Raw genomic sequence first — 24956 nt, 5'->3', positions numbered from 1 at the left:
ATTCTTGTGTTTACAATCCAAATCTCTGCAAAGACAACTAATACATTTCATTCTTGTGTGTTTACAATCCGAATCTCTGCAAAGACAACTAACAGAATTGACGTCAAACTGAACAAATTACTGGAAGCCTTCTATGCTCTGGAATTTCTAAGATCCACATTCGAATGAGGCTCACCTCTCTCATCCCCAGAGATGGTAAACTTGTGTGGACGTTGTCCTGTCCATAAACCAACATAACCCATAAATGTTGTGCCCCTGAACTTGACCTGAAAATTAAAAGGGAGGAATAAGTTATCATAAACCACAATTCTTTTACTATTAAGTATCTCTCAAGATGCCGCCAGGACAGAGATATTTTACATAATGCAAGACACACCCCGATGTGTGTGTGGTTATTCACATCACCTGTCGAATTATGGTGACCTCATGAATTTCATAGGGTTAGCTTTGTATTATATAAATACAAAATCAGTTTGGTGACAACATGGAAGTTATGAATGCCAGAGCAATTCCACCCATCCGATATATGCAATGCATAAAACATAAGGAGACTGTATTGAAAGAAATAACATAGAATATTGGATACTAATAATAACTAAGAAGTAGATGTTTGTAGCATAAACGTTTGTAGACTGGGGGTACATCTACACTGTAGAATTAATGCAGCTTGACTCCATTTTAGCTGGTATGGAATTATGGGATTTGTAGTTGGGTAAGACACCAGCATTCTTTGGGAGAGAAGGCTAAAGATTGTGTAAAACTACAAGTCCTATGTAAAACTGAAAGCCAAAACCAACGTCACAATAACATCAGTTATTGAACTCCAGTATGCTGATGACAACGTCGTCTGTGCGCATTCAGAAGAAGACCTACAAGCCACTCTAAACACCTTTGCAGAAGCATACGAGAAGCTCAGCCTGTCACTGAACATCGAGAAAACTAAAGTACTTTTCAGAAGTCATCAGCCAATCCCTCTGCAATGCCAGAAATACAGCTTAATGGTATAATATTAGAAAATGTTGACCATTTCCTCTACTTTGGCAGCTACCTCTCCACAAAAGTCAACATTGAAATACAACGCCAATTGAGCTCTGTAAGTGCAGCATTTTTCTGAATTAAGCAGAGAGTGTTTGAGGATCAGGACATCCGTAGGGGACCAAGGTGCTTGTTTATAAAGCTATTGTCCTACCAACCCTGCTATATGTCTATGAAACGTGGACTGTCTACAACTCCTGGAACAATTCCATCAGCACTGCCTCTGAAAAATCCTGGAAATCTCTTAGGAAGACAGGAGGACAAAGCCAGTGTGCTGGAAGAAGCAAAGACCACCAGTAGTGAAGCAATGTGTCGACACCATCAGCACCGCTGGAGTGGCCACATTGTCCAAATGCTCGATCACCATCTCCCAAAGCAGTTACTCTACTCCAAACTCAAGAATGGAAAATGGAATATTGGAGGACAGGAAAAGAGATTTAAAGATGTGCTTAAAAACTGTGGCATACACACCAAGAACTGGAAAGCCCTGGCCCTTGAGCACTCTAGTTGGAGGTCAGCTGTGACCAGCAGTGCTGCGGAATTCGAAAAGGCATGAATGGAAGGCAAAAGGGAGAAATGTGCCAAGAGGAAGGTGCGTCAAGCAAACCCTGACCAGGACCGCCTTCCACCCGAAAACCGATGTCCTCACTGTGGAAGAACATGCGGACCAAGAATAGGGCACCACAGCCACCTACGTATCCACTGTCAAGGCACTACACTTGGAAGGCCATCATACTCGGACAACGAGGGATCGTCTAAGTAAGTACAAGACCTATGATTACACATGATTCAGCAATTACCATTAAAGTGGTATCGAACTGCATTAATTTTATGGTGTTTACTTCATCAGATGCATGAATATGCGGACACGATTACTCATACTTGGATGGAAGATTTATAAATGCAACTGCTCAACCTGCAGTTGGTTACTGTCAAATCCTGTTCTTGTACTATCCAAAAATGCAATTGGTGAAATGCACAGCTTTCCTATGCCTCTCAATAGTTTGTAATATTGCCAAACCTTCATTGTACCTGACCATCCTTTAAGAAATTCACATCAATGGTCAAATTGCGTAAAATGTCTACAAAGGCATAATCCATATTCCGACCATGGTATATAGTTCCGTTGCTGTCTTGAGCAATGATGCTGGTGCAAAACCTGCAGGAGAAAAACATGAGACTTGTTGGGGGAAATGCACACACAAAAACATGGCCTTTGCCGTTTTCCTTCTAGAAACAAATGCAAATGCAAAAGCTTTCCCATTTACTTAAGCAGATGTAGCCACTTATTGTAAACATATATGGAGATTCTCTTCCATTGAATGGAATGGGACATCCTGTTTACACAAGAAGCATGTGCAAATCACAGAATGCAAATGGGTTGTTGTAGGTTTTTTTCGGGCTATATGGCCATGTTCTAGAGGCATTCTCTCCTGATGTTTCGCCTGCATCGCAGATTCCTTTTGCACGGTCTGCCAAGGTTTTAATGCTCCAGGCACTTCCAGGCTTTCAAATGCTAATCAATGTGGCCAGTTGAAACATTCACACTTAGCTCCAGCAGACAAGAGTCCTTTGTCCTACCCTGGTTTTTCCACAGATATATGAACCCATTTTCCTAGTTCCAACAGACCTCACTACCTCTGAGGAGGCTTGCCATAGATGCAGGCGAAACGTCAGGAGAGAATGCCTCTAGAACATGGCCATATAGCCCAAAAAAAACTACAACAACCCAGTGATTCCGGCCTTCGACAATAGAATGCAAATGGATCAATAGTTCAGAGAAGTTGAGATGAATGAACAAAACACAAATTATTAAGTTTGGTTGCATCAACTCACCGCAGAGAAGCACATGGGTTATTTGGGGTAGATGACCATTGGGCTTATTTTTTTAATTGTAACTTCCAGAATCTCAGCCAGTGTTGTCAACAGGTTTGATAATTCAGAGAATTCAGGAGTTGTTGTTCCCAAAAATAGCTTTTCCAAGCTCAATTCTGAATCCACATGTCAAGAGTCTACTGTAGAAGAAACTGTTGCCAACGACTATGAGCCAGGACAGCTAATTTGTGTCTCTGTGTTGGAGAAGTATCACTTCATTTACTGGTGAGAACTGGGATGGAGTACATTGCTTAATACAGCACACACAGTAGGCAGACGGGACGTTTTTGTCATTTCTTAACCCCAAGCAGACTGCGCTTGTGGGGTCACAGGTGAGCAGAAGGGACATTTAGTGTAATGCTGGCGACTATATTGAAGGACTGTAAAACTTGGTGGCATGTATCACTTTTGTATTATATGTAAATAAATAGTTGCCACTATTAAAGTTCCAACCATCGTATTTACTCTACATGTTTCCAACAGTGGCTGGACTGTTGTTTATCCTCTCATACCACATTTGCTCAGTGCCCAGCACAGTTCATAGAGCAGTTGTTCTTTGGCAGCTGACATGCCTTTGATGTTGACTGAGATTATTGTCATGGTTGGTCCTGAAAAGATCCGTTGGTTGTTTTGCTTGTTTGCTTGTATGCTAGTCGCTTCTGTGGCAAGAGAATCAGTCGTCTACGAAGACGTTGCCCAGGGGACGCCCGGATGTCTTGCAATCCTGCGAGGAGGCTACTCTCATGTCCCCCCATTACTGCTCATGTCATGCCATTACTGCTCAAGCAGAGAGCTCTGAGATGGTAGAACAGAAGCTCTCCGAAGCTCTAGGTGCCCTTACTGCCTATTACAGGGAAAACCAGCTGATCCCCAACCCATCTAAAACACAGACATGTGCCTTTCACCTTAAGAACAGACAAGCATCCCGAGCTCTGAGGATCACCTGGGAAGGAATCCCACTGGAGCATTGCAATACACCCAAATACCTGGGAGTCACTCTGGACTGTGCTCTTACCTACAAGAAGCACTGCCTGAACAAGCAAAAAGTGGGTGCTAGAAACAATATCAAACGAAAGCTGACTAGCACAACCTGGGGATCACAACCAGACACAGTGAAGACATCTGCCCTTGCGCTATGCTACTCTGTTGCTGAGTACGCATGCCCAGTGTGGAACACATCTCACCACGCTAAAACAGTGGATGTGGCTCTTAATGAGACATGCCGCATTATCCCGGGGGTGTCTGCGCCCTACACCACTGGAGAAATTACACTGCTTGGCCGGTATTGCACCACCTGACATCCGCCGGGAAGTAGCAGCCAATAGTGAAAGGATCAAGGCAGAGACATCTCCAGCTCATCCCCTGTTTGGGTATCAGCCAGCACGTCAACGACTTAAATCTAGAAATAGTTTTCTAAGATCTACAGAGACACTCGCTGGAACACCTCAGCAAGCAAGAGTCCAAAAGCGGCAGGCCCAAACCCAGAACCTCAACCAATGGCTGATACCAAATGAGAGACTCCCCCCTGGGCACACATAAAACTGGCCGACTTGGAAGGCACTGAACAGACTGCGCTTTGGCACCACGAGATGCAGAGCCAACCTCAAGAAATGGGGCTACAAAGTGGAATCCACGACATGCGAGTGTGGAGAGGAGCAAATCACTGACCACCTGCTGCAATGCAGCCTGAGCCCTGCCACATGCACAATGGAGGACCTTCTTGTGGCAACACCAGAGGCACTCCAAGTGGCCAGATACTGGTCAAAGGACATTTAATCAACTACCAAACTCACAAATTTTGTATTTTGTCTGTTTGTTTGCTTTCTTCTGTTAGAAATGTAATATAATTGACTGGTTGCCCTGACACGACAAATAAAATGCTCAGAGCCATTCGGACCATAAAAGAAACGTCATTCAACTTCCTGGTTTTGTTTTGTTTTTGTTTTTTTGCTGACAAATGGAATGAATGACCCTGAGCAAAGGTTGCAACAATAGTCAGGACGGAGTTTCCCTATGACAGAGTTGGTGCAAGTGACTGCTGTGATATAAAAGAGGGAGGACAGTTGTCCTTGTGCAGGCATTTCAAAGGTTTGTCATGCCTTTATCTAATCTGGAATGGATAATATTTTGTATATAGTAGAGCTCTGTGTGTGTGTTGCAGAGTGAAAGAGGAAAGCAAGGTCAAAGTTAAGGAAAGTCCAGAAACTGTATCCCAGAAAAGTGTGTTTCCCACATTTTAGGGATAACATTATATTCACAAGATTTGCAGAAGAGGGACTGGGCCAATGGAAAGTTCAATATCCATCCACGTCCAACCTGCCTTCCCTTTTGTCCTCCAATGTGATAGGTAAATCGAGCCAAGCAAATTGTACCATATAAGCAAACTTTCTAAAGTCAAGGAGGGAGGAGACGTGGGAAGTCTCTTGCAATTCCTTCCATGTAAACTTCAATCCTAGCTGCTACTTGCTAGTGAACTTTGAGCATGGTAATGTTATGCCACATACTTCCTTTTAGGAGATTTTAGCAGGACCCAAAAAGCTTGCCATTCTTAGCAACCAGCAAACATTGGGTTTAGCCTTCTACTGTTTCAGCTTTGCGGCCACTAAATTCCCTGAATTGGACCAAAAACTTACGCGGAGGATTCATAGGCCAGATTGAGCAAAAGGCCATCACCGACGTTCAGGTCCAAAGCTTTGAAAAGCCCCCGAATTTCTCCTGCAAATGGCTGAGGAACACAGGATACGATTTCTTCAGCAATGGGCCGAATGATGGCGTGAACCCACTTGGGGATGCTTTCCCTGGAAAACAAAGGAACAAAACAAGAGACTCGGTTGTATAGTGGACTCGAGCGGAGTGCCATCAGCAGGGTTCTGTCCTGGGCCCAGTCCTGTTCAACATCTTTATTAATGACTTAGATGAAGGGTTAGAAGGCATGATCGTCAAGTTTGCAGACAGGACCAAATTGGGAGGGATAGCCAATACTGTAAAAGACAGGAGCGGAATTCAAAATGATCTTAACAGATTAGAGAGATAATTGGCCAAAACTAACAAAATGAAGTTCAACAGTGACAAATGCAAGATACCCAACTTAGGCAGAAAAAATGAAATGCAAAGACACAGAATGGGGGACGCCTGGCTCAAGAGCAGTCTGTTGAAAAAGATCTTGGAATTCTTGTGGACAACAAGTTAAACATGAGCCAACAATATGATGCTGCAGCCATAAAGGCCAATGAGATTTTGGCCTGCATCAATAGGAACATAGTGTATAGATCTAGGGAAGTAATGCAATAGAGGGGCTATTCCGCCTTGGTTAGACAACACCTGGAATACTGTGTCCAATTCTGAGCACCACAATTGAAGAGAGATGCTGACAAGCTGGAATGTATCCAGAAGATGGTGCCTAAAATGATCAAGGGTCTGGAGAACAAGCTGTATGAGGAGCAGCTTAAAGAGCTGGGCATGTTTAGCCTGCAGAAGAGAAGACTGAGAGGAGACATGGTAACCATCTACAAATATGTGAGGGGAAGTCATAGGGAGGAGGGAGCAAGCTTGTTTACTGCTGCCCTGGAGACTAGGACGTGGAGCAATGGCTTCAAACTATAGAAAAGGAGATTCCGCCTAAACATTAGGAAGAACTTCCTGACTGTGAGAGCTGTTCAGCAGTGGAACTCTCTGCTCCGGAGTGTGATAGAGGCTCCTTCTTTGGAAACTTTTAAACAGAAGCTGGATGGCTATCTCATAGGGCTTGTTCTCCAGACCCTTGAGCATTTGAGTCGCCCTCCTCTGGACACATTCCAGCTGGTCTCCCTTCAATTGAGGTGCCCAGAATAGGACACCGTGTCATTCCAGGTGTGGTCTGACCAAGGCAGAATAGAGTGATGGCATGACTTCCCAGGATCTAGACACTGGAGTTGGAATCCTCCTCCCTAGATAAGGGATAGAGGGAAGATAAATTGACAGGAAACCTTCACAGGTGATGATGGCGATGATGATGATGATGATGATGATGATGATGATGATGATGATGATATTTTTGTATTTCGCCACCATCTCCTCATGAGGCCTCGGGGCGGCTTACATGGGGACCAAGGACATGGTGAGACAAACCTAAGCAAGGAGGCACGTTTGCAGATTAGGGCAGATAGCCAGCTTCATAGATCAACATGGCTTCGTGGGATGCAGAAATTCCCTAGCAGACATAATGACTTCATGTCTGTTTATGAAGAGCTGACGTACACTCTGACTTCAGTTCAGGCAACGTGGTGTCCAAGTTAGAAGCTAGGCCTGAGTTCTGTAGTTCAGGTTTTAAGCCTTGGTTTTAGATTTAAGTATCTTGGGGTTTTTTTTTCCATGTTCCTGTTTCGTATTCCTGTTTCATCTATTCTAAGCATATCTTCTGCTTGTGGGATTTAACTATCTTGGGTTTTTTCTTTCCATGTTCCTGTTTTGTTTATGCTAAGCATATCTTCTGCTTGTAGACTTAAGCTGCCTTTGTGTTTTGGGACTACCTTTGGATTGTGTTACCTTTGGAAACACAAGAGAAAATTGATTTCCTGTTTGGTTATCACCTATTGCTGACCCTTTTGGATTATCTACCTTATTTTCTTATGCTTGATTTTTCCATATACAGTAGAGTCTCGCTTATCCAACATAAATGGGCCGGCAGATCGTTGGATAAGCAAAAATGTTGGATAATAAGGAGGGATTAATAAAAAGCCTATTAAACGTCGAATTACGTTATGATTTTACAAATTAAGCACCAAAACATCATGTTTTACAACAAATCGACAGAAAAAGCAGTTCAATACACAGCAACGTTATGTAGTAATTACTATATTTCTGAATTAAGCACCAAAACATCACAATGTACTGAAACAGCTGTGGATCCGGGTGGGAGGCAGACTGTGTTGGATAATACAGAACGTTGAATGAGCAAAGGTTGGATAAGCGAGACTCTATTGTACCTTTTATGTGTTTTCTGCAGTAACCTGTTTGCTTATATATTGGACTCTTGTGTGGTGCTGTGGTCACTGGTGGCTTTGGGCCTGGGGTGCAACAATTGTTAATATTGTATATTGACATTCCAAGGAGTTTTAACCCAACCTACATTGTTATCCATTTAACAACAGTGTGCTCTGTGGCCATCGTAAAATTGCAAATGTTTAACTTGATGCTATGAAGCAATGAATATGGAAAGGTTTCAGTTGCTTACATTTGCACATGAGTGTCTCTATTTAAAACAGAACAGTGTGAGGTGTGTTTCCTGGACATTTGACTAATGCAGGTTGCGCCATCGGGCAGGAAACCCGCTTCCAAGCAAAACATGTAAACATGTATCTCAACTATCTTTCAGAAATATGTCTCCAAAGATTACTCCAGTAGGCAATACAGTGTTCCCTCACTTATTGCGGGTGTTACGTTCCAGGACCACTCGCGATAAGTAAAAATCTGCAAAGTAGGGATGCTATATTTAATATTTATACATTATTTTAGTAGTTATACACTATTATAAGTCTTCATAAACTTAAAATAAAGTGAAGGAAAGGAAGGAAAGTGTTGGAGCTCAGCCTGTGATTGTGTTTAAGGATCAGGGTGCTTTGGATGTGGGGAGTGATGTCAATGAGTTTCAAGATGTCAATGAGTTTGGCCAATGATATTGATGCAGAGAATGACCAGGAGATCCCTGTTCAAAGTGTAGTTTCCCATGAGAATGTCCTTAAGGTGTGTGCGGATGATGGTGTGCTTTCTGAATTGTTACCAGAGAGTTCCCATGATTGGGAACATGAAAACAACTCGGCACCTGGCCCAGTTGCAGAAATTGAGCAAATAGACGGGAGGAAATCAGTCAAAAGAGGAAAGCTGAACAGTGGCTTTGGCGTTCTGCCAAGCTCTGAGAGAAAAGGATAAGAAATTCTCAGCTAAAGCAAAACCAGTTTCTGAGTGTTAGAGACATAGCTAACGAGGAGATAAAAGTCCCAAGTATAGGATATATAGTCAGATGAAGCATCGTTTGGAATCAAGTCAAGATCTCGTGGTTGTTTCATGGAAGCTCTGCTTGGAAAATTCATGTTTTAAGAGCCTTTTGTTTCATGGTTTTGATTCTTGGATTCTGTCATTTTATATTCACATCTTGGATTCATGTTCCCTGGTTTCTTGGATTTTATTATAGAATCATAAAATTAAAGAGTTGCAAGAGACCTCATGGGCCATCCAGTCCAACCCCCTGCCAAGACGCAGGAATATTGCATTCAAATCACCCCTGACAGATGGCCATCCAGCCTCTGCTTAAAAGCTTCCAAAGAAGGAGCCTCCACCACACTCCGGGGCAGAGAGTTCCACTGCTGAACAGCTCTCACAGTCAGGAAGTTCTTCCTCATGTTCAAATGGAATCTCCTTTCTTATAGTTTGAAGCCATTGTTCCACGTCCTAGTCTCCAAGGAAGCAGAAAACAAGCTTGCTCTCTCCTCCCTGTGGCTTCCTCTCACATATTTATCCATGGCTATCATATCTCCTCTCAGCCTTCTCTTCTTCAGGCTAAACATGCCCAGCTCCTTAAGCCGCTCCTCATAGGGCTTGTTTTCCATTTGATCATTTTAGTCGCAAAGTTTTGTCTTTGCTTTCATGGACTTTGCTGGACTGTTACTCTGGACTATTTTCTTCCTTCTTATCTTCTTACCTAATTGGATTTACCTATTTCTTTAAAGGGCTTTTTTACTTTACTGCTTTTTAATTATGTTCAATAAAAGGACTGTGTTTCCTACTTAACGGTGTTGTGTTTGAGGGCTTTTCCTGTTCTGGAGGGCAACAGAAAGGCCCTTCAAGGCTGGAAGGAGGACTGAGGAGGGAAAGCGAAAGAAAAAACCCGCAAAACAGCGAAAATGCCACGATATATATTTTAAATTAATATTTATCGAAAACCGCGAAACAGCGAATACACAATAAGCAAACTGTGAAGTAGTGAGCAAAACTTATTTTGAGTTATATCACATCAGTGTGCAAGCAAACTAAGTTCAATTAGTTGAGACTCTAGGACTTGCCTGGGCAAACTTGGGCCTTCCCTCCAGGTGTTTTGGACTTCAACTCCCACAATTCCTAACAGCCTACCGGCTGTTAGGAATTGTGGGAGTTGAAGTCCAAAACACCTGGAGGGAAGGCCCAAGTTTGCCCAGGCCTGCTATGGAATGAAAGCAAGGCTATCAAGGCGCATCCACCCTGCAGTGTAGATGCACCCAAGGCAAGCGGGACTCACTGGAGGATGCGCGCAAAGGCGAAGCGGAGGAAAGCCGGGTCGAAGCGCTTCAAAACCGGGTCCCAGCGCTGCTCAGGCGGGCTGTCCAGGCTGACATTGCACGGCCAGGGCTCCGGGTCCAAAGGAGGAGGAGGAGAAGGGTCCCGGGTTTGAGGCTCAGCCTCGCAAGTCAGCAAGAAGGAGAAGATGAAGATGAAGAGCCAGGCGCAGGAGCCCCACCACCGGCTCCCCATCGAAGCAGGCTGCCTTCTTCCCTGGAGCCACACAGGAGCCGGAACCCGAGCAGAGAAGAGAGGGAAGAGGAGGAGGAGGAGGAGGAAGTGATGACCCCGAAGTGGCCGGCACAGCGCTCCAAGTGTTGGCTTCACACGGCCACACAGGAGCCGCCCCCGGGACCGAGATTCAAGCAAGCGCGCATTGGCTAGGACTGCGCCTTGGTGCGCATCTGAAAAGCCCGCCCTCCCTTTTTGCAGGTGTTTCCTCCCCTTGGGGAGTTTGCAAGCTCAATGGCATCTTCATGACTTTCTTTCTCCTTCCTGTCTGCTCTTCTCCCCCCCCCCCCGCTTTCTTCTCCTTCCTCTTTCTTTTCTTCTTTCCTTTCTTTCTGTCCTTCTCTCCTTCGTTCCTTCCTTCCTCTCCTCAAGGAATGGCATCTTCATTCATTTCTTTCTCCTTCCTTTCTGCCTTCTTAAATTTCCTCCTTTCCCCCCTTTCTCTTTCATTTGTTCTTTCCTTCCTTTCTGCCCTTCTCTCCTTCCTTCTTTCCTTCCTCTCCTTAAGTTCAGTGGCATCTTCATTCCTGTCTTTCTCCTTCCATTCTACCCTTTTTACATTTCCTCCTTCCCTCTCTTTCTTATTTTCTTTCCTTCCTTTCCTTTCCTTGAGTCCAATGGCATCTCCCCTTCTTCCTTTCTCCTTCCTTTCTGCTCTCCTCCTTTACCCCTTCCTCTTTCTTTCCTTCTTTCCTTCTTTTCTGTCCTTCTCTCTTTCCTTCCTTCCTTCTTTCCTTTCCTCTCCTCTCCTTTCTTTTCCTTGAGTCCAATGGCATCTCCCCTTCTTCCTTTCTCCTTCCTTTCTGCTCTTCTCTCCTCCTTTACCCCTTCCTCTTTCTTTTCTTCTTTCCTTCTTTTCTGTCCTTCTCTCCTTCCTTCCTCCCTCCCTCCCTTCCTTATTTCTTTCCTCTCTTTTCCTTTCCTCTCCTCTCCTTTCTTTTCCTTGAGTCCAATGGCATCTCCCCTTCTTCCTTTCTCCTTCCTTTCTGCTCTTCTCTCCTCCTTTCCCCCTTCCTCTCTCTTTTCTTCTTTCCTTCTTTTCTGTCCTTCTCTCTTTCCTTCCTTCCTTCCTTCCTTCCTTCCTTCTTTCCTTTCCTCTCCTCTCCTTTCTTTTCCTTGAGTCCAATGGCATCTCCCCTTCTTCCTTTCTCCTTCCTTTCTGCTCTTCTCTCCTCCTTTACCCCTTCCTCTTTCTTTTCTTCTTTCCTTCTTTTCTGTCCTTCCCTCCTTCCTTCCTCCCTTCCTTATTTCTTTCCTCTCCTTTCCTTTCCTCTCCTCTCCTTTCTTTTCCTTAAGTCCAATGGCATCTCCCCTTCTTCCTTTCTCCTTCCTTTCTGTTCTTCTCTCCTCCTTTCCTCCCTTCCTCTTTCTTTTCTCCTTTCCTTCCTTTCTGTCCTTCCTTCCTTCCTTTCTTCTTTCCTTTCCTTTCCTTGAGTCCAATGGCATCTCCCCTTCTTCCTTTCTCCTTCCTTTCTGCTCTTCTCTCCTCCTTTCCCCCTTCCTCTCTCTTTTCTTCTTTCCTTCTTTTCTGTCCTTCTCTCTTTCCTTCCTTCCTTCCTTCCTTCCTTCTTTCCTTTCCTCTCCTCTCCTTTCTTTTCCTTGAGTCCAATGGCATCTCCCCTTCTTCCTTTCTCCTTCCTTTCTGCTCTTCTCTCCTCCTTTACCCCTTCCTCTTTCTTTTCTTCTTTCCTTCTTTTCTGTCCTTCTCTCCTTCCTTCCTCCCTTCCTTATTTCTTTCCTCTCCTTTCCTTTCCTCTCCTCTCCTTTCTTTTCCTTAAGTCCAATGGCATCTCCCCTTCTTCCTTTCTCCTTCCTTTCTGTTCTTCTCTCCTCCTTTCCTCCCTTCCTCTTTCTTTTCTCCTTTCCTTCCTTTCTGTCCTTCCTTCCTTCCTTTCTTCTTTCCTTTCCTTTCCTTGAGTCCAATGGCATCTCCCCTTCTTCCTTTCTCCTTCCTTTCTGCTCTTCTCTCCTCCTTTCCCCCTTCCTCTCTCTTTTCTTCTTTCCTTCTTTTCTGTCCTTCTCTCTTTCCTTCCTTCCTTCCTTCCTTCCTTCTTTCCTTTCCTCTCCTCTCCTTTCTTTTCCTTGAGTCCAATGGCATCTCCCCTTCTTCCTTTCTCCTTCCTTTCTGCTCTTCTCTCCTCCTTTACCCCTTCCTCTTTCTTTTCTTCTTTCCTTCTTTTCTGTCCTTCTCTCCTTCCTTCCTCCCTTCCTTATTTCTTTCCTCTCCTTTCCTTTCCTCTCCTCTCCTTTCTTTTCCTTGAGTCCAATGGCATCTCCCCTTCTTCCTTTCTCCTTCCTTTCTGTTCTTCTCTCCTCCTTTCCTCCCTTCCTCTTTCTTTTCTCCTTTCCTTCCTTTCTGTCCTTCCTTCCTTCCTTCCTTCCTTCTTTCCTTTCCTTTCCTTGAATCCAATGGCATCTCCTTCTTTCTTTCTCCTTCCTTTCTGCTCTTCTCTCCTCCTTTCCTCCTTTCCTCCCTTCCTCTTTCTTTTCTTCTTCTTTCCTTTCCTTGAGTCCAATGGCATCTCCCCTTCTTCCTTTCTCCTTCCTTTCTGCTCTTCCCTCCTCCTTTCCTCCCTTCCTCTTTCTTTTCTCCTTTCCTTCCTTTCCGTCCTTCCTTTCCTTTCCTTTCCTTTCCTTTCCTTTCCTTTCCTTTCCTTTCCTTTCCTTTCCTTGTCCAATGGCATCTCCCCTTCTTCCTTTCTCCTTCCTATCTGCTGTTCTTTCCTCCTTTCCTCTCCTTTTCTTTCTTTTTTTCTTTCCCTCCTTTCTTCCCTTCTCTCCTTCCTTCTTTCCTTCCTCTCCTTAAGTTAAGTGGCATCTTGATTCCTTTCTCCTTCCTTTCTGCTCTTCTCCCCTCCTTTACTCCCTTCCTTTTTCTTTTCTTCTTTCCTTTGTAACTATAAGAAAGAAAGAATATTTTTATAGCTTCATCTATTGACTGTTTGTTTTCAACTGTATGAACTGTGCCAAGTCTTCAAGGACTTTGTGTGAATAAATATTCTTTTTTGATGTTTAAAACCAGTACTAGTCTCAGTTGCTTAGTATCTTCAAGTTTTCAAGATAGACAACTGCAGTTCGCTCAGCTATAGAGAAGCACGTCACAGTCTTATTTTTTATAGCGTCTGGGCGGACGGCACAATTGGTGTGATTTCGTTCATTGGTTCTTTTGTTTTTAAGGTACCCATTATGAACAGAGCATTTATATATATATAGATATAAGAGCAGGCAAGTTGCTTACACAACAAAGTGGGTTGAAACACAAGAAAACAGATCTAAAAATAATATAAAGCCAGCAGTAGAGAGCAACGCAGGACACAAAACAGAGCAGAGCAGCAAGACCAGAGAATGCCAGAGATCCTGAGTATGCAAGTCTGCGCTGGTTCCCAATGGAATATCAATGCAAGCAATAAGGACTTATGTATTATTCAAAGGTCATTCCCACTGAATTCTGATTAAGACACACACATAGAGAGATATTTAGGAGTGTCTGGAGTAGTTTGAATTATGAACTCCAGAAGACCAGGATGCAAATTCTGCCATAGACACTTGCTGGGTGACTTTGGATAAGTCACACTCTCTCGGCCTCAGAGAAAGGCAAGGGCAAAGCTGCTCTGGATAACTCTTGCCATGGAACTCCAGTATAGGGCTAGATAAGCACATATGGTTCTGACTGCCGGTTAGAGTCAACAGAGGCCCATAACAAAAGAGGAATATCGATACTTAATTCAGACCCCACTTTAGTTCTAAATCAATTGCTTAGCCTGGTTCCATCTTGAAAAATGAGGGAAATGATTCAGTATGCTTTACCTGGCAATTCTGAGTATTAAGTGAAGCATATACAGGGGAAAAACCCAAAATGCTGAGCACTATTACTGGGTATAAAAAGAATACTTTTTAAAAAATCATATCAAAAGTGGCTTGAGAAACTGCAAGTCGCTTCTGGTGTGAGAGAATTGGCCGTCTGCAAGGACATTGCCCAGGATACGGCCTGATGTTTTACCATCCTGTGGGAGGTTTCTCTCATGTCCCCATTCAGGAAGCTGGAGCTGACAGATGGGAGCTCACCCTATCTCACAGATTCGAACCGCTGACCTTCAGATCAGCAGTCCTGACAGCACAAGGATTTAACCCAATGGTTTCTCAACCTTCCTAATGCCGCGACTCCTTAATACAGTTCCTCATGTTGTGGCGACCCCCCAGCTATAATGTAAATATTGGATATGCAGGATGTATTTTCATTCACTGGGCCAAATTTGGCACAAATATCCAATACGCCCAAATTTGGGGGGGGGGGGGGAGGAATTGATTTTGTCATTTGGGAGTTGTCATTTGGGAGTTGTCATTTGGGAGTTGTAGTTGCTGGGATTTATAGTTCACCTACAATCAGAGCATTTTGAACTCCACCAAGGATGGAACACAACCAAACTTGGCACACATAACTCCCATGACCAACAGAAAATACTGGGAAGGTTTGGTGGGCATTGACCTTGAGTTTTGGAGTTGTAGTTCACCTACATCCAGAGAGCACTGTGGACTCAAACAATAATGGATCTGGACCAAAATTGGCATGAATACTCAATATGCCCCAATTTGAGCACTGGTGGAGTTTGGGGAAAATAGACCTTAACATTTGGGAGTTGTAGTTGCTGGGATTTCTAGTTCACCTACAATCAAAGAGAGTTCTTAACTCCACCAACAATAGAATTGGGCCAAACTTCCCACACAGAGCTCCCATGAACAACAGAAAATACTGGAAGGGTTTGGTGGATATTGACCTTGAGTTTCGGAGTTGTAGTTCACCTACATTCAGAGAGCACTGAAGACTAAAACAATGATGGATCTGCACCAAACTTGGCACGACTACTCAATATGCCCTAATGGGAACACTGGTGGAGTTTGGGGAAGATAGACATCAACATTTGGGAGTTGTAGTTGCTGGGATTTATAGTTCACCTACAATCAAAGAGCATTCTGAACTCCACCAATGATGGAATAGAACCAAACTTGACACACAGAACTCCCATGACCAAGAGAAAAAAACTGTTTTCTGATGGTCTTTGGAGACCACTCTGGCACCCTCTCACGACCCCCCCATGGGTCCCGACCCCCAGGTTGAGAAATGGTGTTGCAACTCAGGGTTGTTTTCACTTTGCTCCCAAACACCACCACACCAAAGCTGTAGATTTTGTAGTTTATTGAGAAAAAGGCAATATCAAAACATAGTATGAAGAATACAAAAGTTCCATAAGGCTTAGATGCAAAGACACAGTTCCCAAGATCCAAAGGCAAAAACATGAAGCATAATCCTTTAAGCAATGGTCAAACAATAGTCCATGGAAAAACAGTTGAACACAAGACCCAAAAACCCAGACTCAGGAAGCCAGAAGCGTGCTGCCTACGGCCAAGGTTAATCCATGGAAGTTTGCATAGAGAGAGCTACGTTGAACTGACAACCCCCGTTTGTCAGTGAGAAGGCTAAATCCCCTTTGCAGACATGAAGGCATTGCGATGACCCTTGGCACACTTGGCTTCTCGCTTGCTGGCCAAGCGAGAGCTTCTCCGGACCCTTAATTGCAGACGATCTTGCCTGCTCATTAATTCATTACCTTCAAGGCTCTCTAACCCCTTATCTTGGTCCTGCAGCTGGACCGGATCACCGTGGGAAGGTAAAGAAGGCAAAGACATCTCCACCTGGCCGTGTGGGATTTCACTCTTGTTATCAGACTCACTAACATTCCTTTCCCCTGAGAACTGACTTGCTGTTTCCCTTCTGCAGCCCCATCGTCAACCCTGTCTGAAACATGTACAGAAATCTGTAACCCATCCTCCTCCTCATCATCTTGTAGGAACTCTGGCTCAGCTTCAGACTCAGAGTCAAGCTGAGTCACAACAGCTGGTTTAATCCATTGCACCATCGCAGCTCCTAGGAGGATGGCGAGAAACCACCATACATGTCAGAATTAGCTGATGGCGATAGACCTTGAATTCCCATGTTCCTACATAGTCCCCCCAGGGAACCGCTTTGAGTCCCCCCCAGGGGTGAGAAAGGCGGTATATAAGTACTGTAAATAGATAGATAGATAGATAGATAGATAGATAGATAGATATAGACGTCTCCTTACATTTCAGAGACAACCGCTCGATAAATCTCCAGTTAGACTCAGTTAAAATGATCAGTTTAATTTACAATATACTTTATTCAGAATGACATCATTTTTTTTTTGTTACAAGGAATACCGAAAATATATTTTTTACATCAGTACAAAAGTTGCATATACATAAAGGATAGGTAAGTTCATGCAATTCTCAAGTGAGGATTTTATTCATAAGCCAGTCCCCTTCTGTTTTTGTGTATGCAGATTTGGGACATGAATATTCAATAACCCAGACAGTCTTTTAACTGGAGCCACATTTCAATTTTATGAGGTGAAAGACTGTAATTTTCTTATGATCAAAGGTGTAAAAATACTTCCTCCCAACATGTATGTATAAGCAATTTCGCAACGAACAACAGAGTCCAGTTAATATTCATTCATCTTTGTGTGTGTTCAGGAACAAGAGCAAGCTTCCCAGTATCTAGATGAGGCCTGGGCAAAGTTTGGCCCTCCAGGTGTTTTGGACTTCAACTCCCACAATTCCTAACAGCCTACCGGCTGTTAGGAATTGTGGGAGTTGAAGTCCAAAACACCTGGAGGGCCAAAGTTTGCCCAGGCCTCATCTAGATGGTAGAATAAGTTTCTTTTCTCACGCCAGGAGTTATTTCATTAGCCTTTTCTTCTGTTTCAGAAGTGCTTCCTTTAAAGCAACCTGCAATGCCAGAAAAAAAAGGATGTAAACACAGAAAAGAAGAGCTTTCAAAACCAAAACAACTCAATTGCACAATATTGAAAATCCCCTGCAAACTCTACACTTTACATACCAAACACACACAACATTTCCTTTGTTTTATGTGTGTGTTTGGGTATATTTGGAGTATATTCCTTCTTGCAAAGGCAGCCTACCCATCTAAGTGCTAACCAAGGCTGACCCTGCTTAGGTACCATCATCAGACAAACTCTGCTGCCTTGAAGATATTTATGCCCCTGTGTAATCAGTTACATTTGTTGAGCGAGTGGGCTTATTAACAAACGACCCTCCCCAGAAAGTTACAGCAAAGTAACTTATTAGCAGTAGCGTGCCCAGCACCAGTAGCGCAAAGTGATAAAAAGGACAAATGGAGTCTGAATTCGGAAGTCCCGGAATAGTTTGTTATTGTTGTTGTTGTTGTTGTTGTTAGTTTCATCATTTCTTTCACTCATCTCTTTCAACAGGCCTACCCTCAGCATTTTAAATTTACGTCCTATTGCTGTTGTATTTATATGTATGTATGTATGTGTGTGTGTATATATATATATACACACACACACACACACTAGCGGGGACGGGGGGTTGTTGGGCGATACATAACTAAATAACTACATAACTACATAACTAATGTACAGAATGTCATTTAGGGAATATTTACTTTTGGAATAATGTATATTGAAATAAGTCCTGTATGGCAAAATTTTGTTGATTGTTGGGATGTATCAAATAAAAATTAATAAATAATAACAAAAAAAAAAACTAGACATTCCCTGCCACGCGTTGCTGTGGCCCAGTCTGTATATATGTTGTGTGTGTGTATATGTGTATATATTTATATCTATCTATCTATCTATCTATCTATCTATCTATGCAAACACACATATAAACACACATATATACACAAATATATACACAAATATCTATCTATCTATCTATCTATCTATCTATCTATCTATCTATGCAAACACACATATAAACACACATATATACACAAATATCTATCTATCTATCTATCTATCTATCTATCTATCTATCTATGCAAACACACATATAAACACACATATATACTCAAATATATATATAGATGGGTGCATATGTGTGTGTCCATATGTCTGTATATATGTGTGTATATGTGTGTATATTTTTGTGTATTTCTGTGTTTATGTGTGTGTATGTATATTGTGTATATGTGTGTGCTTGTGTATATATGTGTATGTATGTCTATATGTATGTAAATATATGTGTATGTATGCATGTCTATATGTATGTGTATATTTGTGTGTGCTTGTTTACATATGTGTGTGTGTATGTATGTATGTGAATATGTATATGAGTGTATGTGTATATGTATATATAGTTTATTTTGGGGGGTTTTAAGTCCATTCTGCTGGGTTTTTTGTGTGTTTTTAGAGGTGGTGGACACTCACTGGCCTGAGAAGTGTATTGTGTCCAAGTTTGGTGTCAATTCATCCAGTGGTTTTTGAGTTATGTTAATCCCACAAACGGACATTACATATCGTATTAATATATTATTATTATTCCCTGATTTTTCCCTCCAAAAAAGAGTCTTAAAGCGTCTTATTGTAAAACCGATACAATACAATTTTAAACCTGGAAAACATACAAACATCAAAATAGAATTAAATATTAACGGTATTAAAAACAAATAGTTAAAATCCTCAAAACTGAAATTAAATACTTAACGCTGATATAAAATCCTTCCAACTGGTATCAGTCCTTCAAAACCGATATTATATTCATTTTACTGTATGTATTTTATGATGTGTCTTAATTGTGTTGTGTCTTAAGTGAGGAGAGATGGGAAAAGAATACAATGAATTGTTGTTATTGTTATTGTCGTTTTTATGAAAGTTGAGTAAAGGAATCCCTCTGGTCAAATCAATTTCCTCACTGGTTTCCTCACTGGTTGCTGTAATCTTTCCCTTTTTGGCTCTTTCCCCCCACACCTTAAGCGCATGCATTCCTTCATCATCCACTTGCCTGCTTCTCCCGGAAGGAGCGCTTGTTCTTTGTCCGGACGTTGTGGCTGTATCGCATCATCATGAAATTCTTCTGCTTCTTCTTCTCTTTGTTGGTGGTGCTGGCAAAAGGGTTCAGCTTGGCCTTCTTTTTCACAAAGTCTTTCCTATCCGTCCTGCCAGCCTAAAATCAAAAAGAAGAACATATAGCAACTCATCCAAACTGTGTGGTTTCATTTGAAGCACTGCTTTTTAAAATGCATAACTTGGCCAGAGGCTGAGAATATAACACGAAGAGAAACAGGACCAATTTCAATCACCGTAAATGTCTTTACTCTGATCTTTAATTATAGATTTAAGCACTGTCCAACACATATTTTGGTGCCACGAATGTTAGCCCTGTGTCTGGGTATATTTTGTCAGAGTGCGACAGAAGCTTTGCAGCTTCAAAGAATGGACACTTTGAGACTTCAGTAAAAGCAAACATTTAGCTTTACTGAGTAGAGCAAATATACAGCACACATTCGCATTTACATCCAACCAAACAGACAGACAGGAACAAGACAAAAACACACACTGAAGTAAGAAGGACGAACGAAACCTTATCTCTGGATCCTCCCTATGCGTTCCAGGCAAACTCAGGGTCACATCTTCACAGTTCATTAAAGGCTTGACTGTTTAACCCTTCAGTGTCAATATAGGTAAAGGTAAAGGTAGTCCCCTGACATTAAGTCCAGTCATGTCTGACTTTGGGGTGTGGTGCTCATCACCATTTCTAAGCCGAAGAGCCAGCGTTGTCCGTAGACACCTCCAAGGTCATGTGGCCGGCATGACTGCATGGAGCGCCGTTACCTTCCCGCCGGAGCGGTACCTATTGATCTACTCACATTTGCATGTTTTCGAACTCCTAGGTTGGCAGAAGCTAGGGCTGACAGCGGAAGCTCACGCCGCTCCCCGGAATCGAACCTGCGACCTTTCGATCAACAAGCTCAGCAGCTCAGTGCTTTAACCCACTGCGTCACTGGGGGCTCCTGTGTTACATTAAAGTTTGCCTTTATAAAGTTTTGCCTTTATTTGCATGTTTTCGAACTGCTAGGTTAGCAGAAGCTAGGGCTGACAGCGGAAGCTCACGCCGCTCCCCGGACTTGAACCTGCGACCTTTCGATCAATATACTCTCTTGTTAAAGCAATCCGGTTACATTCACAGGCATTGCACAAAATTACATTTAAACATTCACATTACATTAATTTTACATTAACATATTTCACTTGCTGATTACAAAAATGGCACCTGTTTTCCCCTACCAGTTTGAGCTTTTGAGATACACAACATATGTCACTCTTCACCTGCTTCACCATAAAAAAAATCAAGATATTTTAAAGTCGTGTTTACATTAATATTATTTAATGTATTGTTGAAGGCTTTCATGGCCGGAATCACTGGGTTGTTGATGGTCTTTCGGGCTGTATGGCTATGTTCTAGAAGCATTCTCTCCTGATGTTTCACCTGCATCTGTGGCAAGCATCCTCAGAGGTTGTGAGGTTTGCTAGAAACTAATATGCTGTGTCCAGGTTGGTTCATCAGGTGCTCTGCTATGGCTGACTTCTCTGGTTGAAGAGGGATCTTCTCACTTCTGTAGGAATTATCGTGTACTATGCAGCTGTGGACAAGTCTACATAGGGACAACCAAACGCAGCAGCATTGCCCAGACACGAATCAAGGAACATGGAAGGCACTGCAGACTACTTCAACCAGAGAAGTCGGCCATAACAGAGCACCTGATGAACCAACCTGGACACAGCATATTATTTGAGAACACAGAAATGCTGGACCACTCTCACAATCACCATGTCAGACTACACAGAGAAGCCATTGAAATCCATAAGCATGTGGACAATTTCAACAGAAAGGTGAAAACCATGAAAATGAACAAAATCTGGCTACCAGTATTAAAAACTCTAAAATCAGGACAGCAAATAAAGAGCAACACTCAAAAAACAGGGGAATTCCAAACAGGAAACTATCAGGGCCAGCTAACACCTCCAAACAAAGGATCCCCAGGCTGCAACCAGTCAGGTTTTGAAGCTGCAAGGCCATTAAATGCTAATCAAGGTGTCCAATTGCAACAATAGTTCTTTCTCCTACCACAAATATATAAACCTCAATTGTCTGGGTTCCAACAGACCTCAAAACCTCTGAGGATGCCTACCTGACAGAGATGTGGGCAAAAAGTCAGGAGAGAATACTTCTGGAACATGGCCATATAGTTCGGAAAACTCACAGCAACCCAGTGATTCTGACCATGAAAACCTTCAAGGTCAATTAAACCTTTGCCTTTCTCTCATTCATTATACTGCTCTCTACTCATCCTGTTCTACCTTTATTCCCAACACCACAGCAGGGTTGGACTAGATGTCCCATGTGATCTCTTCGAAATCTATTATTATTTGAGAACACAGAAATGCTGGACCACTCTAACAACCACCCTGTCAGGCTACACAGTGAAGCCATTGAAATCCATAAGCATATATACAATTTCAACAGCAAGGAAGAAACCGTGAAAATGAACAAAAGCTGGCTACCAGTACTAAAAAACCTCTAAAATTAGAACAGTAAAAAAAGAACAAAACTCAAACACATGGGAACTCCAGACAAGAAACAATCAGGAACACCTAATCACCTCTCAACAAAGGATTTTCCCAGGCAGTAACAAGCCACACCTAAAAACTGTCAGGCCATCAAATGCTAATCAAGGTGGCCAATTTAAACATTCACACCTACCTCCAACAGACAAAGAGTTCTTTCTCACACCCTGGACCTTCCACAGATATATAAAACCAATTTTCTTAGTTTCCAACAAATCTCACAACCTCCGAGGATGCTTGTCACAGATGCAGGCAAAAGGTCTGGAGATAATGCTTCTAGGCCAGAGGTTTAGCACAGCTGGCAAATCATCAGCAATTATAAGATCTATCAACCAAAAGGTTGCAAGTTCGAAACCCCGGGTTGGCGTGAGCTGCCAACTGTCAGCCTAGCTCAATGTTTACCTAAGCAATTCAAAAACAGCTTTAGCTGTGATTAGAGAAATTAGGTACCGCTAAAACCGGGGGAGGTGTTTTATGGCGCCATAAAGAAAGAAGATCAGAAAATGCTGGGTGACCAAAAGGAAGGAGGAAGTCCTGACGGCTCTTTGTCATAGAGGATAGAGACACAGCACCCCCTGGACTCGAGCCCATGGCACCAAAAACAGCTGAAACGAACCACCTCCTTCTGTTCTGTCTGTCTGTGTATTGTCTATACAAAGCGGCACTGAATGTTTGCCATGTATATGTACTGTGATCCGCCCTGAGTCCCCTTCAGGGTGAGAAGGGTGTAATATAAATAAAGTGTTGTTGTTGTTGTTGTTGTTATACAACCTGAAAAACTTTCAACAACCCAATATCATTTAAGCATGAAGGAAACATGTTAAAAATGATAAGAAAAGAGTATGATATGGAAAATAAACTTATTTCAAACCAAAAGCACAGATTTATGTTGCAAACTTTTATAATTTTTATAAATCAGGCAAAGAGGAAAAGGTTATTTGAACTGGGTTGTTGTAGGTTTTTTTGGGCTCTATGGCTATGGTCTAGAGGCATTCTCTCCTGACGTTTCGCCTGCATCTATGGCAAGCATCCTCAGAGGTAGTGAGGTCTGTTGGAACTAGGAAAAAGGGTTTATATATCTGTGGAATGACCAGGGTGAGACAAAGAACTCTTGTCTGCTGGAGCTAAGTGTGAATGTTTCAACTGACTACCTTGATTAGGTGTGAATGTTTCAACTGTCTCACCCTGGTCATTCCACAGATATATAAACCCTTTTTCCTAGTTCCAACAGACCTCCCTACCTCTGAGGATGCTTGCCATAGATGCAGGCGAAACGTCAGGAGAGAATGCCTCTAGACCATGGCCATATAGCCCGAAAAAACCTACAACAACCCGGTTATTTCAACATGACATATTCATCAGAATTAAAACTTCGCAAAACATCTGGCTACATCTCTCTAGTCTGAAGCAGATTAAAAACAAGAAGGTCTCACCATTGCTGTGGCCAATCTCGTCTCTTTATCTGATTTGGGTTTTTTATGAAGATGTTCAATGTCCCGAAGCGAAAGCAGCTCTCCCCTAGGAGGAAAAAACACAAATCAAAACTCATTATTCTGTGTCATGTCATAATCAAGATGATTGTTCTTTAAGGGCATAGAAGTATTTTATTTTATTATTTTTTATTATTTTATTATTATTTATTATTTTATGTTGCTATTTGGAGAGATAAATTAAGGAAGATAGCAGCAGATCACAGAATCGCTGAGTTGGGAGCGACCTTGTGGGCCATCCAGTCCAACCCCATTCTGCCAAGAAGCAGGAAAATCGCTTAATGGTGTAACATTAGAAAATGTAGACCATTTCTGCTACTTGGCAGCCACCTCTCCACAAAAGTCAACATTGACACTGAAATACAACACCACCTGAGCTCTGCGAGTGCACCATTTTTCCGAATGAAGCAGAGAGTGTTTGAGGACAGGGACATCCATAGGGATACCAAGGTGCTTGTTTATAAAGCCATTGTCCTCCCAACCCTGCTATACGCCTGTGAAACATGGACTGTCTACAGACATCATACGCAACTCTTGGAACGATTCCTTCAGCTCTGCCTCCAAAAACAACCCTGCAAATTTCCTGGGAAGACAGGCAGACAAATGTCCACATGCTGGAAGAAGCAAAGACCACCAGCACTGAAGTGATACTCCTCCGTCATCAACTCCGCTGAACCAGCCACATTGACAAAAGGCCCGACCACCGTCTCCCAAAACAGTTACGCCACTCCGAACTCAAGAACGGAAAACATAAGATTGGTGGGCAGGAAAAGAGGTTTAAAGATGGGCTTAAAACCAACCTCAAAAACTGTGGCATAGACACTGAGAACTGGGAAGCCCTGGCCCTTGAGCACTCTAACTGGAGGTCAGCTGTGACCAGCAGTGGTGCAGAATTCGAAGTGGCACAAATGGAAGGCGAAAGGGAGAAACATGCCCAGAGGAAGGCACGTCAAGCCAACCCTGACCAGGACCGCCTTTCGTCTGGAAACCGATTTCCTCACTGCAGGAGAACATGCGGCTCAAGAAAAGGATTCCACAGCCACCTACAGACCCACTGTCAAGACACTACATCTGGAAGACTATCATCCTCGAACTACGAGGGATCGTCTTAAGTAAAAACAAGCCTGCTCCCTTCTCCCTATGACTTCTCACATCTTGATACATGACCCTCATCATATCTCCTCAGCCTTCTCTTCTGCAGGCTAAACATGCCCAGCTCTTTGAGCCGCTCCTCATAGGGCTTGGTACAGCATGGAACACGTCTACAATTACTACCTTTTCTCCTCATCACTCTCTATGTCGACGTTCTTCCTCTTGGCCCCTTTGCCGGGTGCGGAATTGACCTCTTTGCTCAGCTGGGCAAGGCGTATTTTCTGGAAGTCTTCCTGGGTCAGGAGTCTGCTGGTGCTGACCGCTGCTGCCTTGGCCTTCTGCTCTTCCACAGGCATGCCTTTAAGTTTCTCGGCCTTTAAAGGGGAGGATTCAAGTTAGATCGCCCCTCTCTATATGATGAGAAGTTAACCTTGATTTTCAAGGAACTCAGTAAAAGTGACAGCAATAATCA

At 42.9% G+C, this 24956-nt stretch overlaps 2 protein-coding genes across 3 annotated transcripts in view; both read right to left on the bottom strand.

The window, feature by feature from the left end:
• NAAA (N-acylethanolamine acid amidase) overlaps nucleotides 1-10409 on the bottom strand; it is a 29468-nt gene extending 19059 nt beyond the window's left edge. For both annotated transcript variants that reach the window (XM_067468565.1, XM_060779380.2), the window contains exons 1-4: nucleotides 10160-10409; nucleotides 5544-5708; nucleotides 2068-2194; nucleotides 176-266 (exon numbers count right to left, since the gene is read on the bottom strand). In XM_067468565.1, the coding sequence (XP_067324666.1) occupies nucleotides 176-266; nucleotides 2068-2194; nucleotides 5544-5708; nucleotides 10160-10392 (616 nt within the window). In that variant the 5' untranslated portion in view covers nucleotides 10393-10409. The remainder of the gene's footprint in view (nucleotides 1-175; nucleotides 267-2067; nucleotides 2195-5543; nucleotides 5709-10159) is intronic.
• Nucleotides 10410-16606: 6197 nt separating this feature from the next.
• Nucleotides 16607-24956, bottom strand: part of SDAD1 (SDA1 domain containing 1) — a 35512-nt gene continuing 27162 nt past the window's right edge. Inside the window, exons 19-23 of the mRNA XM_067468564.1 lie at nucleotides 24668-24858; nucleotides 23336-23420; nucleotides 19279-19440; nucleotides 17167-17238; nucleotides 16607-17016 (exon numbers count right to left, since the gene is read on the bottom strand). Of these exons, the coding sequence (XP_067324665.1) occupies nucleotides 17188-17238; nucleotides 19279-19440; nucleotides 23336-23420; nucleotides 24668-24858 (489 nt within the window). The 3' untranslated portion in view covers nucleotides 16607-17016; nucleotides 17167-17187. The remainder of the gene's footprint in view (nucleotides 17017-17166; nucleotides 17239-19278; nucleotides 19441-23335; nucleotides 23421-24667; nucleotides 24859-24956) is intronic.

This window comes from Anolis sagrei, chromosome 5 (genome assembly GCF_037176765.1).
Source record: "Anolis sagrei isolate rAnoSag1 chromosome 5, rAnoSag1.mat, whole genome shotgun sequence".
In the NCBI taxonomy this organism is placed as follows: domain Eukaryota; kingdom Metazoa; phylum Chordata; class Lepidosauria; order Squamata; family Dactyloidae; genus Anolis; species Anolis sagrei.
Note: the sequence above shows the minus strand (reverse complement) of the source record. Positions and strands in the feature narration are given on the sequence as shown.